Raw genomic sequence first — 16,594 nt, 5'->3', positions numbered from 1 at the left:
TTGGCAACTTGATCTCTGGTTCCTCTGCCTTTTCTAAAACCAGATTGAACATCAGGAAGTTCATGGTTCACGAACTGCTGAAGCCTGGCTTGGAGAATTTTGAGCATTACTTTACTAGCATGTGAGATGAGTGCAATTGTGCTGTAGTTTGAGCATTCTTTGGCATTGCCTTTCTTTGGGATTGGAATGAAAACTGACCTTTTCCAGTCCTGTGGCCACTGCTGAGTTTTCCAAATTTGCTGGCATATTGAGTGCAGCACTTTCACAGCATCATCTTGCAGGATTTGAAAGAGCTCCACTGGAATTCCATCACCTCCACTAGCTTTGTTCGTAGTGATGCTTTCTAAGGCCCACTTGACTTCACATTCCAGGATGTCTGGCTCTAGGTCAGTGATCACACCATCGTGATTATCTGAGTCGTGAAGATCTTTTTTATACAGTTCTTCTGTGTATTCTTGCCATCTCTTCTTAATATCTTCTGCTTCTGTTAGGTCCATACCATTTCTGTCCTTTATCGAGCCCATCTTTGCATGAAATGTCCCCTTGGTATCTCTAATTTTCTTGAAGAGACCTCTAGTCTTTCCCATTCTGTTGTTTTCCTCTATTTCTTTTCATTGATCGCTGAAGAAGGCTTTCTTATCTCTTCTTGCTATTCTTTGGAACTCTGCATTCAGATGTTTATATCTTTCCTTTTCTCCTTTGCTTTTCGCTTCTCTTCTTTCACAGCTATTTGTAAGGCCTCCCCAGACAGCCATTTTGCTTTTTTTGCATTTCTTTTCCATGGGGATGGTCTTGATCCCTGTCTCCTGTACAGTGGCAGGAACCTCATTCCATAGTTCATCAGGCACTCTATCTATCAGATCTAGGCCCTTAAATCTATTTCTCACTTCCACTGTATAATCATAAGGGATTTGATTTAGGTCATACCTGAATGGTCTAGTGGTTTCCCCGACTTTCTTCAATTTAAGTCTGAATTTGGCAATAAGGAGTTCATGATCTGAGCCACAGTCAGCTCCTGGTCTTGTTTTTGCTGACTGTATAGAGCTTCTCCATCTTTGGCTGCAAAGAATATAATCAGTCTGATTTCGGTGTTGACCATCTGGTGATGTCCATATGTAGAGTCTTCTCTTGTGTTGTTGGAAGAGGGTGTTTGCTATGACCAGTGCATTTTCTTGGCAGAACTCTATTAGTCTTTGCCCTGCTTCATTCTGTATTCTAAGGCCAAATTTGCCTGTTACTCCAGGTGTTTCTTTACTTCCTACTTTTGCATTCCAGTCCCCTATAATGAAAAGGGCATCTTTTTTGGGTGTTAGTTCTAAAAGGTCTTGTAGGTCTTCATAGAACCGTTCAACTTCAGCTTCTTCAGCGTTACTGGTTGGGGCATAGACTTGGATTACTGTGATATTGAATGATTTGCCTTGGAAACGAACAGAATTCATTCTGTCGTTTTGGGATTGCATCCAAGTACTGCATTACGGACTCTTCTGTTGACCATGATGGCTACTCCATTTCTTTTGAGGGATTCCTGCCCGCAGTAGTAGATATGATGGTCATCTGAGTTAAATTCACCCATTCCAGTCCATTTTAGTTTGCTGATTCCTAGAATGTCGACATTCATTCTTGCCATCTCTTGTTTGACCACTTCCAATTTGCCTTGATTCATGGACCTGACATTCCAGGTTCCTATGCAATATTGCTCTTTACAGCATCGGACCTTGCTTCTATCACCAGTCACATCCACAGCTGGCTATTGATTTTGCTTTGGCTCCATCCCTTCATTCTTTCTGGAGTTATTTCTCCACTGATCTCCAGTAGCATATTGGGCCCCTACTGACCTGCGGAGTTCCTCTTTCAGTATCCTATCATTTTGCCTTTTCATACTGTTCATGGGGTTCTCAAGGCAAGAATACTGAAGTGGTTTGCCATTTCCTTCTCCAGTGGACCACACATTCTGTCAGATCTCTCCACCATGACCCGCCTGTCTTGGGTTGCCCCACGGGCATGGCTTAGTTTCATTGAGTTAGACAAGGCTGTGGTCCTAGTGTGATTAGATTGACTAGTTTTCTGTGAGTATGGTTTCAGCATGTCTGCCCTCTGATGCCCTCTTGCAACACCTACCATCTTATTTGGGTTTCTCTTACCTTGGGCGTGGGGTGTCTCTTCACGGCTGCTCCAGCAAAGCGCAGCCGCTGCTCCTTACCTTGGATGAGGGGTATCTCCTCACCGCCGCCCTTCTTGACCTTCAACGTGGGATAGCTCCTCTAGGCCCTCCTGCGCCGGCGCATCCACCTCTCCTTGGACCTGGGGTTGATCCTCCTGGCCGCCACCCCTTGTCTCCGGAGTGGGGGCGTGGGGTAGCTCCTCCCGGCTGCTGCCCCTGACCTCGTTCGCAGGGTATCTCCTCTCAGCCGCCGCCCCTGACCTCAGACATGGGGTGGCTCCTCCTGGCCGCCGCCCCTGACCTCAGACTTGGGTAGCTCTTCTCAGCTGTTCCTGTGCCATTGCAGCCTGGCACTCTCTGTCGCTGCCCCTGACCTCGGACTTAGGGTAACTCCTCTTGGCCGCCGCCCTTCGGGCATGGGCTACTAGTCCCTTTCATGAGGAGTCCACCCTCATGATCCTATTACCTCCTGAAGGCCCCACCTGTAAATGTCACATTGAGGAGTTAGGGCTTCAGTATATGAATTTTAGAGGCAGAAACAGTGCCTTTAGATGAGGAAAGCATAAAGGACTAATTGTGAAGTTGTTTTTCAGTCTTTCAGTCATGTCCAACTCTGACATCATGTATTGCAGCACACCAGGCTTCCCTGTCCTTCACCAGCTTCTGGAGCTTGCTCAAACTCATGTCCATTGAGTCAGTGATGCCACCCAACCATCGTCCTCTGTCATCCCCTTCTCCAGCCTTCAATCTTTCACAGCAACAGGTCTTTTCCAGTGAGTCGGCTCTGTGCATCAGGTAGCCAAAATACTGGAGTTTCAGCTTCAGCATTACCCCTTCCAGTGAATATTCAGGGTTGATTTCCTTTAGGATCGACTGGTTTGATCTCCTTGTTGTCCAAGAGACTCTCAAGAGTCTCACCAGCACCACAGTTCAAAAGATCAGTTCTTTGGTGCTCAGTCTACTTTCTTTGTCAAGTACCTAATTAGGAAAAGCGGGGTCTTTGGATTTCACTAGTACTAGGAGAGCCTACGGAGAAGGCAGTGGCACCCCACTCCACTACTCTTGCCTGGAAAATCCCACGGATGGAGGAGACTGGTGGGCTGCAGTCCATGGGGTCTCTAAGAGTCGGACTTCACTTTCACTTTTCACTTTCCTGCATTGGAGAAGGAAATGGCAACCCGCTTCAGTGTTCTTGCCTGGAGAATCCCAGGGACGGGGGAGCCTGGTGGGCTGCCATCTGTGGGGTCGCACAGAGTCGGACATGACTGAAGTGACTTAGCAGTAGCAGCAGGAAAACCTTAGTACTCCTCCTACCCTGATTAGTCTAGAGCAATGTTGTCCAGTGGGTTCATACACAGTTGAAAGTTTCCTATTAGCCACATTTTAATTTTTTAAAAAACATGAAATTTTTATATATATTGTATCTAAAATATTTTATTATGTAGTCAGTATAGAAAGTATTGATTATTCTTATTTAGTCTTCAACTGTGTATTTTGTACTTATACTACATCTCAATTTGGACTAGTCACATTTCAATAGCCACATGTAGCTAGTGGCTACTGTATTAGACCATGTGAGCTCTACAAGAGCTAATAAATAATCATAGTAGTTAATTGTCAGCATATTGTCTAAATAATGTCTTTAAGTAAGGGTTTAAGAAATAATTTAATGTTCACAACAATGTAGTGAGAACAGGTTTTATCAGGATGATTTTGGGTATAGGTGAAAAAAACTATAATTTATTGGAATTCCAGAGATTAGTAGGGACTTCTGGGTTGGTTTCATCCACAGCTCTGGTTCCATTTCTTTGCTGACTTCTGTCACCTGGCTTTATCCTCAGGTTAATAGCAAGACAGCTGCACATTTCTGAACCTCAGCTGCATATACAATGATATGCAGAGGAAGAAACAGCAGTCTCTTCCAGTGGCTTTCCTTTAAGAGCAAGAAAACTTAACAAATCTTTCCTCCTATTTCCTTCACTTGAATTGAATCAAGGACTTATTTTCGAGTCAGGTCCTTTGGATTTCTAAAGTAGTTCTTAACATTATTTCTTTCAGGAAGTATAGTTTAAATGCCCACAAGCATGGTCTTAGGTCCAGAAAGCTGAGTTTGAGCCTCTACTCTGCCATTTACTGAGCTAAGAAAGTTAGATCACTTGCTAATCTATTACAGTTTTTCTTTGTCTTTCCTCATAAAACTCATAAAAAACAGTTTAATTCAGTTTTTATCATTCCATTCCCTTGCTTGTGTTTGGTTCAGAAACCTAAGCCAAAGTTAGTCAGAACGTGACCTTCTATTACCTAAGGAAAAGTATCCCCTAGGAAGACTTCCAAAACTGTATTATAGTGTAATAGAAACTGTGATAAGGACTGAAACAAGGAGGGATGAGGCTTTGATCAAAGTTTCATTGGACCTACTGGGGAGGCTTCCTAAAGGAGACTTCCTGAACTACTTTACAGGAAATGGCCTCTCCAGATTTGACCTTCATTTGAGGGATTTTAATTCCCTCAAATCCTGCCAATTTGTTGTTGTTTCTTTTTTTTTCACTATTCTTATTAAGAAATATTGCACGTGTACTCAAAAGTTCAGAGAAGGATTGTTCTTTATTAATCATCTTTAAGGTAGAGGCAGAGCGGCGAGCCTGTGAGGAAGAAGAAAACAAAGCCAGTGAAGAATACATTCAGAAATTACTGGCAGAGGAGGAAGAGGAGGAAAAGAGACAGGCAGAAAAAAGGCACAGAGAAATGGAAGAACAACTGAAAAGTGATGAAGAACTGGCAAGAAGACTGAGCCTTGATATTGTAAGTTTCAAGAAAGAACTTTGAAGTATGCCCATTACTATTGCTTTGTTTGATTTTGAACAGTCTAAAGAGGAAGCATTCACCATAACTGAAACTATTTCTGACATATTTGCTCTACCTAAAACAAAACTTTTTTGGCATGTTGTTATATATTTGCTCTAATCCAAGTATGTGGTTTTCTTGGTTTGTTTGGGGATTTTTTTGTTTGTTAAGAATTTTTTTTTTTAATGTAGATCATTTTTAAAGTCTATTGAATTTGTTACAGTATTGCTTCTGTTATTTTCATGTTTTGTTTTTTAGCCATAAGGCATGTGGAATCTTAGCTCCCCGACCAGGAATCAAACCCATACCCCCTCATTGGAAAGCAAAGTCTTAACCACTGGACTGTTGGGGAAGTCCCCCAAGTATTCTATAAAAAATTTTTATTTTTCATAAGTAAATTCAGTTACGTAGGAAGCTGTTCAGTGGAAAATGAAAACTCCATTTCCCCCTCCCACTTTTCCACTCCTATTCTTATTCCATTACATCAGGCTCTTTCCCCAAAGGTTAGCACTATTAATGGTTTCTTACTTATAACTTTTTTTTTTCACCTAAAATGAATCACACTGGGTTGTTTTTTTTTTTCCTGACCTTTTTTTTTTCCTTTTGAATGTAGGTTTATTTAGTATTTTATGTTCACAAATTTCTTCTCCTTTATCATTTTACATGTAAATGGGAAATGGCATCAGTCAGCATTGCAGAGGTAACAAATGATCCCCATATCTCAGGCTTTCAACCACCCACATTTATGACTTGTTCACGATTCATGTCAGCTGATTTGGTGGTGTTCCATGTGAAGAGGGAGTCCTCTTTAGGCCATGCCATTCTTATGGAAGAGGAAAGAGAATAAAAGCCAACCATGCAGTGGTTCCTAACGCTTCTGTTTAAGCATCATGACAGTTTACATGCCATTTAATAAAGCAAATCACTTGACTTGGTCCAACATCAAGGGTCAGGAAGAGATTTAGCTTCATAAACTGTTTCCTGACCTTTTTCACTTGGTATTTCATAAGAGATTTTTCATATTGCTACATATAGTCTATAATTCTTTTGTAATAGTGGTAAAATATTCCACTGTATGGATGCCAATCACTTTTTGAAAGTGAAGCACATTAAATTCTTTTTTGTCCATGCTGCGCGGCTTGTAGAATCTTAGTCACCCAATCAGGCATTGAACCCCTGCCCCCTGCATGGAAGCACGAGTCTTAAACACTGGACCTCAAGGGAAGTCCCTAAATTCTTATATAACATATTAAACCTGGATTTTGTTATCTTGCCATGGTTAAAAATTACTGCCTAGGGGACAGTGAATTAAGGGAAGGATGATAGAACACATACTTTAAGACCAAAGGATACAGTGAGACCCAGTAATTTGAAAGGACCTGGCAGAATCACTTGAAGTTCTTTTAAAATACAAAATCTCTGGGGGTGGGATTTAGGGAATACCACTCCCCTCTGGGGACGTGTGTGTGCAGGTTTGAGAGCCTCTAAAAACAATTCTTCTGTTTTCAAACAACAGATATCTTAAAATATATTTACCAAAGTGAAGTATATCCAGAATTGATTTTTCCCTCCATTTTTTGAGAGACTTGCCATTCATAATATAACTGAGTTTTAGAATGTACACCCTTTTAAAAATTATATTTCCTTTTAAAATTTAAGTGGAATAGTTTCAGAACTTTACACAACTGAGAAATTAAGTAAAAGACATAGACTGTGGAACTTCCCTGGCAGTTCAGTGATTATAACTCAGCACTTTCACTGCCATAGCCCTGGATTCAGTCCTTGATGCGGGAACTAAGATCCTGCTAGCTGAGCAGCAAGGCCAAAAAAAAGACCGATAGAATAACAAATGGGATAGGAAAGAAAATATATCAAAGAGGAAACCCTGGGGTCAACTTTGTCTTTCGAGAATTATTGTTCTAATTCTTGTTTTCACATGGGATTATAAGAGCAGATCTATTGATATTTTGGAATAAAAGTTTGGTGGTTCAAGGCCAAATGTCAACCACCACCAAGTATGTTAATTTTTCCAGTGACATAGTAGGAAACTTATGGGTCTGTCATGAGATAGGAAGTAAATATTCATGCTATTTATTGATATGCCCTTAAATTCCCCAATTAAATTATTTTACATAAAATAACTTTTATTCCAGGTATAGCCCCAGCTTTTTCAATTTTCCCCTATAGGTTAAAGTAGTTATAAATATATGAAATTATTAATTAGAAAAATTAAAAAATGATCAGTTAATGAGATTAGTATCATCATGCTGTTTGTGTTTATCTAAAGTAGGGTAATAATGCAATTTAGACCAACTTAGATAAACTTAATCTTGTTTATACTAATTTTTGCATGGTCAGTATTATTTCACAGGATATATAGAATTAAAGTATAATGAGCATAATACCTGAAAAATTCTATTGTGGATTCTGAGTTAATTAATAGCTTATTTTATTTTAAAATTGTTTTATGCTTTTTCTGTTGTCGAAGAACAATTTCTGTGAGGGAAGTGTTTTGGCTTCGCCTTTGAATTCCAGAAAATCTGATCCAGTCACAACCAAATCACAAAAGAAAAGTAAAAACAAACAAACAAACACTGGAGATATTCAGAAGTAAGTGAATATGAAATACTGCTGTATCAAAATTTGGCCCATCAACTCTGCATGAAACTCTCTAGATTGTCTGAGATTAATATAAAGTGAAAATAAGAGAGATGCTCACATAGCTTAGATTCCTGGCTAGCATGAAGAGATGTGAAGCCTTTTTTTATCTTGACTGCTCAGTATTTCCATGTTGGTACCATTTTCTCAAAATCAGTCAGTTGGATTCCTTCTTCTCTTGGTTTGGATTCAAATGAAAAAAAAAACTAGTCCAGTATAAGGCCATCCTCATTGAAAGAGTTTACAATTTGGCATCTAGATCTTACCCCACTCTGTTTTTCCCAGTTTATATATTACATTTCTTCCCTACTATACAAAAAACATGAGTCAGGTAGTCAACAGTGGAGTGAATTTAGTTGCCCCACTGTGCCCCTCTTAGCAGCAAGACGAGTTGATAAGGTTTCCCATAGTAATTCATAGTCGAAGAAGTTTATCAACTACAATCTAGACTTCAAAAACATGTAAGGGCTTTTGGTTCAACTAGATAAATATGTGCAGGTGATTTACCCCCTTCCAAAATTCATAGAAATTTAGGATTTGAAAAAAAAAAAGAAATTTAGGATTTGAGATGGTGGAAATTTGGGACAGGGAGATGAAGATTTATAGCGAGAGGGCAGTGTTAAAAGAGGTGGTTGCTATTAAGAGAAAAAGCAGACATGTAGCATCAATATTGTTAATGCTGATATTATGTAAAGTAGAAATCAAGAGAAAAGCAGGGATATTTCAAATCGATATAATATTATTCAGCATAAAGGATATAGGGGGCTTCCCAGGTGATGCTGTTGGTAAAAGAACCTGCCAGCCAATGCAGGAGACATAAAAAGGGACAGGCTTGATCCTTGGGTCAGGAAGATCCTCTGGAGAAAGAAACGGCAACCCACTCCAGTATTCTTGCCTGGAGAATCCTTTGGACACAGGAGCCTGACAGGCTATAGTCCATAGGGTCGCAAAGAGTTGGACATGAGTTTGAGAAGCAACTTAGCATACACACACATAAAGGATATAATTGTCATAAATCTTCTTGAATCTAAATATATACTTTGAAATACATAAACATAAAAATTTATCAGAAATACAAGAATAAACTGATGCTTAGATCGAGATGTGCTCTTATGCTGCTGCTGCTGCTAAGTCGCTTCAGTCATGTCCAACTCTGTGCGACCCCATAGATGGCAGCCCACCAGGCCCCGCCGTCCCTGGGGTTCTCCAGGCAAGAACACTGGAGTGGGTTGCCATTTCCTCCTCCAGTGCATGAAAGTGAAAGTGAAGTCGCTCAGTCGTGTCCGACTCTTAGCGACTCCATGGACTGCAGCCTACCAGGCTCCTCCGTCCATGGGATTTTCCAGGCAAGAGTACTGGAGTGGGTTGCCATTGCCTTTTCCAGCTCTTATGCTAACATATTGATAAATCTCATGTCTCTGAGCAGATAGTTGATATAAATTTGTATGTAATAAAATCTCTATACCAAAATGGTAAAGAATCTGATCATGGACCATTTTTCAGAGATAAAAAATGTAGAATTTCTGACATTAAAAATAAACTAACATATTCTTTCTCCTAATTTAAAATGTCATTTCCATTACTTTTGGAAAGACTATACAGTCTTAGGTTGTTTTGATGCCAAGACCTACCTATTTAGATTATTTTGAGAATTCAGGAATAATTTAGATTTGACTTTTGCTTCCTTTTCTCCTATTTTTCACTAAAATATCAATACTCGGACTTGTAAGTGTTGTTCCAGAGCTAGACCAAAATACCTGAGACAGGGAGATAAAATAACACTTTTTCTGATAAATCAGCCAAGTAGCAAGTGAGACAACTTTGAGCATAAATAGCTAATCTGGCTTTATTTCATTGGATACATGCCACTTGTGTTTCAAAGCATTCAAATTTTGGCAAACTTTTTTTTTTTAATATATACATTTTATTAAAGTGTAATTAACTTCAAACTCTTTTTTTCTGAAGGTATTTGTCACCTAAATCTCAACTTGGGTCAGCATCACAGTCTGAAGTTGTACAGGAAGACAGAAAAAGCTCCATGTCTAAGGTTTGTGGATGCTAAAGATATTCTTGACTTGGCAAGTTTATTAATACTATAGATCGTTAATACTTGTAGTTTCCTAACTTTTTAAAAAAAAAAGTCACTGTAGTAAATGGAATACACCTTCTTAATCATCTTAGTCTCACCTAAGCTAGGAGTCAGCAGATTTTTTTCTCTAAAAAGCCAGATAGTAAATATTTTAGGCTTTGTGGCCCAGGTGGTCTCAGTCACAACTATTTAATGATTTGTTTTCACGTGGAAACATCCAGAATAAAATGTAAATGAATGAGCTTGTTTTTGTTCCAGTAAAACTGTTTATAAGAGCAAACACCAGGTTGAATTTTGTCCATGGGCAAAATTTGTATATCCCTGACCTAGGTGACTATAGCCATGAAATTAAAAGACACTTACTCCTTGGAAGGAAAGTTATGACCAACCTAGATAGCATATTCAAAAGCAGAGACATTACTTTGCCAGCAAAGGTTCGTCTAGTTAAGGGTGTGGTTTTTCCTGTGGTCACGTATGGATGTGAGAGTTGGACTGTGAAGAAGGCTGAGTGCCGAAGAATTGATGCTTTTGAACTGTGGTGTTGGAGAAGACTCTTGAGCGTCCCTTGGACTGCAAGGAGATCCAACCAGTCCATTCTGAAGGAGATCAGCCCTGGGATTTCTTTGGAAGGACTGATGCTAAAGCTGAAACTCCAGTACTTTGGCCACCTCATGCGAAGAGTTGACTCATGCTGGGAGGGATTGGGGGCAGGAGGAGAAGGGGACGACAGAGGATGAGATGGCTGGATGGCATCACTGACTCGATGGATGTGAGTCTGAGTGAACTCTGGGAGTTGGTGATGGACAGGGAGGCCTGGCGTGCTGCGATTCATGGGGTTTCGAAGAGTCGGACACGACTGAGTGACTGAACTGAACTGAACTGAACTGACCTAGATCATCAGACTCACAAAACTAAATAGGCTACCCCTGGTACCAGCTTCACTTAAAAGATAACAGAATGGGAAATAAAGCGTGCTAGTAGGGCAGCATCAGGCATATCTGTTCAGCAAGAATCCTCACTGCAGAGCTCCTAAGTGATGGCCTGGAAGTGAGACCATGCAGAGGAGTGTAGTCACCATGAAGATTTAGAAGTCCCATGCCCCATAAGAGTCAATTATTTACTGTAACGACTCATGGGTGTAGCTTCCAGAGGTCCAGGTAAGGAACAGAGCCAGTCAAAGAGTTGTAAGTCGTTTACCAAAGCCCTGAACTTTGGCTTCCTGTAGGGGATTAAAGATCCCTCCTAGGTCTCCTAGTACAGATGCAGTTCAACAATAAGGGTCATTTTTATCATAAGCTATGAGGCCTAGTAACACAAGTGACATTCCACCTCTATCATATTTCCGGGAAAATAGCACTAGAAAAAATGAGCTGACACCAAGATCAACGTCCTATATAGAAGTTTTGTTAACCAAAGTTTTGTAAATAGGTTCATAAATTTTTTTCAATTCAGGTAGGTGGTTTTATAGTACCTAACACTTAATGGATATTTATGTGCCCCAAAATGTATGTATTTTGTTTAATCTTCATCACAACCACCAATTCTGTAAGGTATCCTTGTGTCCAATTATAGTTGAGAAAACCGAGGCATGCAGAGGCAAGAGAATTGCTCACAGTCCTGTGAAAGTGAGTCACTCAGCCATGTCCAGCTCTTTGTGACCCCATACACTGTACAAATCCATGGAATTCTCCAAGCCAGAATACTAGAGTGGGTAGCCATTCCCTTCTCCAGAGGATCTTCCCAACCCAGGGATCTAACCCAGGCCTCCCACATTTCAGGCAGATTCTTTACCAGCTTAGCCACAAAGAGTCTCTTAAGTAGAGATAATAGAGGGAAATTCAAGTCCAGATAGTCTGGCTTACGCTGGGACTAATGATTGATGGAAGGAGGCATTGAAGGCTGGTATTTTTTTTCCCCCTATCTTGATATTAATACTCACAGCAAAATGTGGTAGGCAGCTTAGAGTTTGTCCAACCCAGACTACATTGGTTCACAAGAAATGTTATGAGGAACAATAAATGCAAAGCAAAGTAGGTAAAAGAACAGTTACGATCTTGAACAAGAAATAATTTTTGTCTTGAAGCAAATTCTCATTGAAGCCTTTCTTAAGGCTTTCCCATGGTCAAAACTAATCCTACATCTTAATTTACCCAAGACCTGTAAGTGAGAAGAATTATACTGGCTAAAGCAAGGGTTCTTAACCTGAGGTCTGTGGGTAGAATCCATAGAGTAAATATGAACCTGGATAGAAGAAAAGGTTTATCTTCCGCCTGACCTCTCATTTTAGTGTTTCCTATAGTCATGAATTGGAAAAGGCAATGGCAACCAGCTCCAGTACTTTTGCCTGGAAGATCCCATGGAGGGAGGAGCCTGGTAGGCTGTGGTCCATGGGATTGCTGAGTCGGACACGACTGAGTGACTTCACTTTCACTTTCATTCATTGGAGAAGGAAAGGGCAACCCACTCCAGTATTCTTGCCTGGAGAATCCCAGGGACAGGGGAGCCTGGTGGGCTGCTGTCTGTGGGGTCACACAGAGTCGGACATGACTGAAGTGACTTAGCAGCAAAGTCATGAATATAAGCAGCAAACCATAATACTGTCAACAGTACCTGTGTCTTTGTTACCAATAACATAGTACATTTGTTGTAGATCTCTTGAAACATTTATACTCATCCCTCCTTCAGTGTTACAAATTATTAGACTTGTCACTAGATCTTATTATTTAATGTATTCATGATATGCATTATTATATCATAAGATTTTAATAATTATGTTGCAATATAAATTGATCCCTATGTATTTACTTTTATGTTTTAAAATATTATTCTCAGAAGAGGCCTGTCAGCTTCACAAAAATGCCAAAAGGAGGAGGGTTTGTGACACAAAAAGGGATTAAAAGTCCCTGGTTTGGAGGAAGTTTAAAAGATGAGAGGTCAAGTCATGGTGCCAGCTCCTGGCCATATATAAAACTGACTTGTGGGTTTTGAGCTGCAGGTTTTCATGGGAGTGAAAATGAAGAAATACCTTAAGTTGGCACACAGAATAAAAATACTATTAAGAACTAATATATCTTAGTAGTAGTAATAATCAGGTAATTATAGTATATACTGACAACTCAGTTTTGGTGTTAGTATAATAAGACTTATATGTTATGACTTGATGGTTTCCCTTGGTTCATTCAATCTTTTTCTGTTTTCTACAGAAAATTGATGACAACAGTGATGTGAAGAGCCCTACATGGCAAGACACAGAGGTTGAAGAAGATATGCCAACGCTTTCTCCTCAAATATATCTTGAAGTTCAGGAACAAGGTGCAAAGTCTTCAGTGGAGTCACCTATGCCTCAGTTATATACCAGTGATGGAGAATGGTACCTTGAAGGAAAAGTTGAAACAGGACCAAGCAATCATGAAAAAGGGTTATGTGTCATCAATCTTGAGGAACCTAAAGCCAGAGTTCCCTACTCTGGAGATGCTGCCACTGAGCCTTGTGGTGAAACAGAGAGTGAATGTACTGTATCAGATATGACACAGTTCCTTAGAAACAACACGGTTGGAACAGAAAATGAAGAGTCTCACCTACAAATCAGTAAAGGTACCTCCAAAAGAAGAAACCTAGAACCTTTGTCTGAAGCAATCAGAGAGCCATGCTTTTCTCCAAAAAGAAGGAAAATGTTCCCCAAAGCCTCCTCAGACCAAGAGGAAACAGAAATCAGCTTGACGCAAAAACTGATAGATTTGGAACATCTACTTTTTGAGAGACATAAGCAAGAAAAGCAGGACAGGTTATTAGCATTACAACTTCAGGAAGAGGTGGATCAAGAGCAAATGAGGCCAGACCGGCAAAAAGGATCCCCAGATGGATATCAGTTACGGACTGTGTCCTCACCTCCAGACAAAGTACTAAATGGACAGAGAAAGAATTCCAGAGACAGAAATTCCAAAAGACAAACTGAGCTAGAGCAGCCAAAACCTCAGACAGACTCAAAAAATGAAAACCATCAGCAACCTTCTTTTAAGATCCAGTTGAAATGTTCGGTTAATAGAAGAAAGATAGCAAATTCTACTAATGATAATTGTAATGTATCTAAAACTGCTCATTCCCTACAGCCTAGTAAGTCACAGAAAAGTATTTTTCAGATGTTTCAGAGAGTCACAAAGTAATGCTTGAGTAAGAAGAGTATTTTATAATCCAGTAAGACTGGGTTGTGAAGCTTTCCATCATAGGTTCTTTATAAATTTTTCATTAGCTCTGCTCTGTAGACACACTCATTATCTCTAAAGGACCATGTGATTACAAAGGAGAAATATATGAATGTGTTTCTGCCGGACTCAGTTGTAAGCAAGAGTCCCACTCCTTTCCTTTTTCAATAACTGTGATGTACTAAGTATAGGTTGACAGCCTTTACAGATGTAAAATTGCATTTGCCAACTCCCAGGAAATATTCAGTTCCGTGCATTTCCCCCAAAATGCATATTTTATGGCCTTTGAGCCCCTTTTTGTCCTGACTAGTAATCAAAGCAACGTTAGTATCAAGTAGCTAAGGTATCCAGGCAGGGTTTAAAAGCTGTTTTCTTGCAGCTTTCCCATATTTGCAGAGCACTTGACATACATCTTTCATAACACTAATTTCCATCTCTGCTTTAATTAAGTATTAACAATATTTTCTTTGACTTAAAATGGGTTGGGGTCAGTGTGAAATCAGAAAAATCAGGGTTTTCTGGAAAATTAGGACTTAGTTGACAAAACTAGACTGTTGATGCAAAGGAGCTTGTCTTGGGATGAGGCTAGGTGGGTAGATGAACAGTGTGGGATGATCAGACGGCTGGCTCTAGAATGGAGTAGCGGGTGTAGTCTGGCAGAGTGTTCTTCCTCGTCGTTTCTTTGCTGAATGACAAAGAAACATTTAGATTTTATAGTTTTACACACCTTACTATCGAATCTACTATTCCAGAGGAAAAAATGGAAAGTTATGTCACAGTATCCTGTATTGTAGAACCTGACTAACCATGTGTTTATTTCCTTATGTTATTGTACTGACTTATTTGTGTTTATGGACAAAAATAGAAAGTATGATACTTGGGTTTTGCCCTATCTTACCCCCAAAAGTTAAATAGGAAGGCAGCAATTTCATTTTATGAAATTTAACTTAGAGATCTTTTGTCTCAGTAGTATGAACAACTTTGAGCAAATAATAGGTTTAACAGCATTTCTGATGGATGTCTAGTTAACCATGCTATTAAGGTAATAACATAATAAAATGTCCTAGAGTTAATAATTGTAGCTTAAATTTATCAGTGCTTTTGGACATTGATTTTTTTTTTCTCCAAATTTTGTAACCAAAATTCTGTAATCTGCATACTGATGGCATATCCTTCAATATTGATTAATTATGGGTAGAATCCTGATGCTAACTTAAAATTTAGTTTGCCCTTTCTCAAAAATGATTGTCTCCTGAGTAATGATTGTGCTGAAATGAAGTGTACTTAGAAACTAACCAAATTTGTCTAAAGTAGACTAACATCTTTTCATCAAACCAATATTTTTTTAAGACCAATTTTGCTTTACATTTTAGGGATTTCTCAAATAAAATTATGCAGTTAAATCTTCCTGGAATAGTCCATGACCAAAAAGGGAGAAAAATAGTATAATGTATTTAGGATTTCCATATATAACCACCTATTTGTCTGTGAAAAGTCTTGCTGACTAAAATTGGTTTTAACACAAATTTTAACTTCTTAGTCTTTCTGATAATCCTACCATGTATGCATCTTTGTAAAAAACTAGTAAATATTTTGTGTCATTATAATGTATTGATACTTTTCCTTCCATTTTTATGGAACGGATATGAGTGTTTAATATCTCAAGGAGTGCTAGAACTGTGCAGAGGCTGAAAATCTGAAAATTAAAATAATTATTAAAAATTAAAATGGACTATATGTTTTATCACAGTTAAAAATTAAAACATGAAAATAAGTTCTGTGTAAAAACTACCATAAAGGAAAACTGGAAGACATGGAAGACTAGGGAAAAAGTAGATACAGTTCACCACAAAAAACTAATTTCTTTTTATAAAGTGTCTGCTAGTACATTAAGAAAAAGACTAACAACTCAAAAGAAAAATTAGAAAAGTTTATGTTCCCAAGAAACAGTTCTCAGGAAAGGAAATACAAATGGCTCTTGAATGTGTGAAAAGATGCATAATATCACTTATACCAATGCTCATATGTTTTTCCATCCTTCATTAGTAAAGATAAAGGTGCTTTTTTGGTTTTGTTTTTATCTGTGTATGGGTTTTGGTTTTGTTTTTGTTTTTTTTCCAGTCTTGGCAAAACTGTAGGGAAATAGGCACTCTTATGTGTTGCTTGATATGAATAGAAAACTTTTAAGCCCTGAAGAGGTAACCTTGGCAATTTACCTCTAGTAATTTCTTACTATTTCACACATATGTAGAATGGCATGCACAAAAGATTTTTGTATGGTATTGTTTGTAATAACAAGTTAGAAACAACCATAAGCGTATCAAGAGACAATAAATGATGGTAAAATGGAATACTATACAGCAGTTAAACAAAAAACCCCACTTTACTGATATGAAAAGCACTATAAGATATAGAGTAAACAAAAAATACAAGTGTAGAATAGTGTGCAACTATTTATCCAAAGAAGAGAATTGAGAAACCTGTATGCAGGTCAGGAAGCAACAGTTAGAACTGGACATGGAACAACAGATTGGTTCCAAATAGGAAAAGGAGTATGTCAAGGCTGTATATTGTCACCCTGCTTATTTAACTTCTATACAGAGTACATCATGAGAAATGCTGGGCTGGAGGAAGCACAAG

The 16,594-nt window shown here is 38.9% G+C and overlaps 1 protein-coding gene across 2 annotated transcripts in view; it reads left to right on the top strand.

Moving 5' to 3' along the window:
• Positions 1-15,561, top strand: part of RNF168 (ring finger protein 168) — a 28,246-nt gene extending 12,685 nt beyond the window's left edge. For both annotated transcript variants that reach the window (XM_070370921.1, XM_070370911.1), the window contains exons 4-7: positions 4,788-4,963; positions 7,494-7,615; positions 9,629-9,710; positions 12,956-15,561. In XM_070370921.1, the coding sequence (XP_070227022.1) occupies positions 4,788-4,963; positions 7,494-7,615; positions 9,629-9,710; positions 12,956-13,915 (1,340 nt within the window). In that variant the 3' untranslated portion in view covers positions 13,916-15,561. The remainder of the gene's footprint in view (positions 1-4,787; positions 4,964-7,493; positions 7,616-9,628; positions 9,711-12,955) is intronic.
• Positions 15,562-16,594: the final 1,033 nt, after the last annotated feature.

The sequence above is a fragment of the Bos mutus genome, chromosome 1 (assembly GCF_027580195.1).
Source record: "Bos mutus isolate GX-2022 chromosome 1, NWIPB_WYAK_1.1, whole genome shotgun sequence".
Classification (NCBI taxonomy): domain Eukaryota; kingdom Metazoa; phylum Chordata; class Mammalia; order Artiodactyla; family Bovidae; genus Bos; species Bos mutus.
This window is presented reverse-complemented; position numbering and strand designations above follow the sequence as displayed.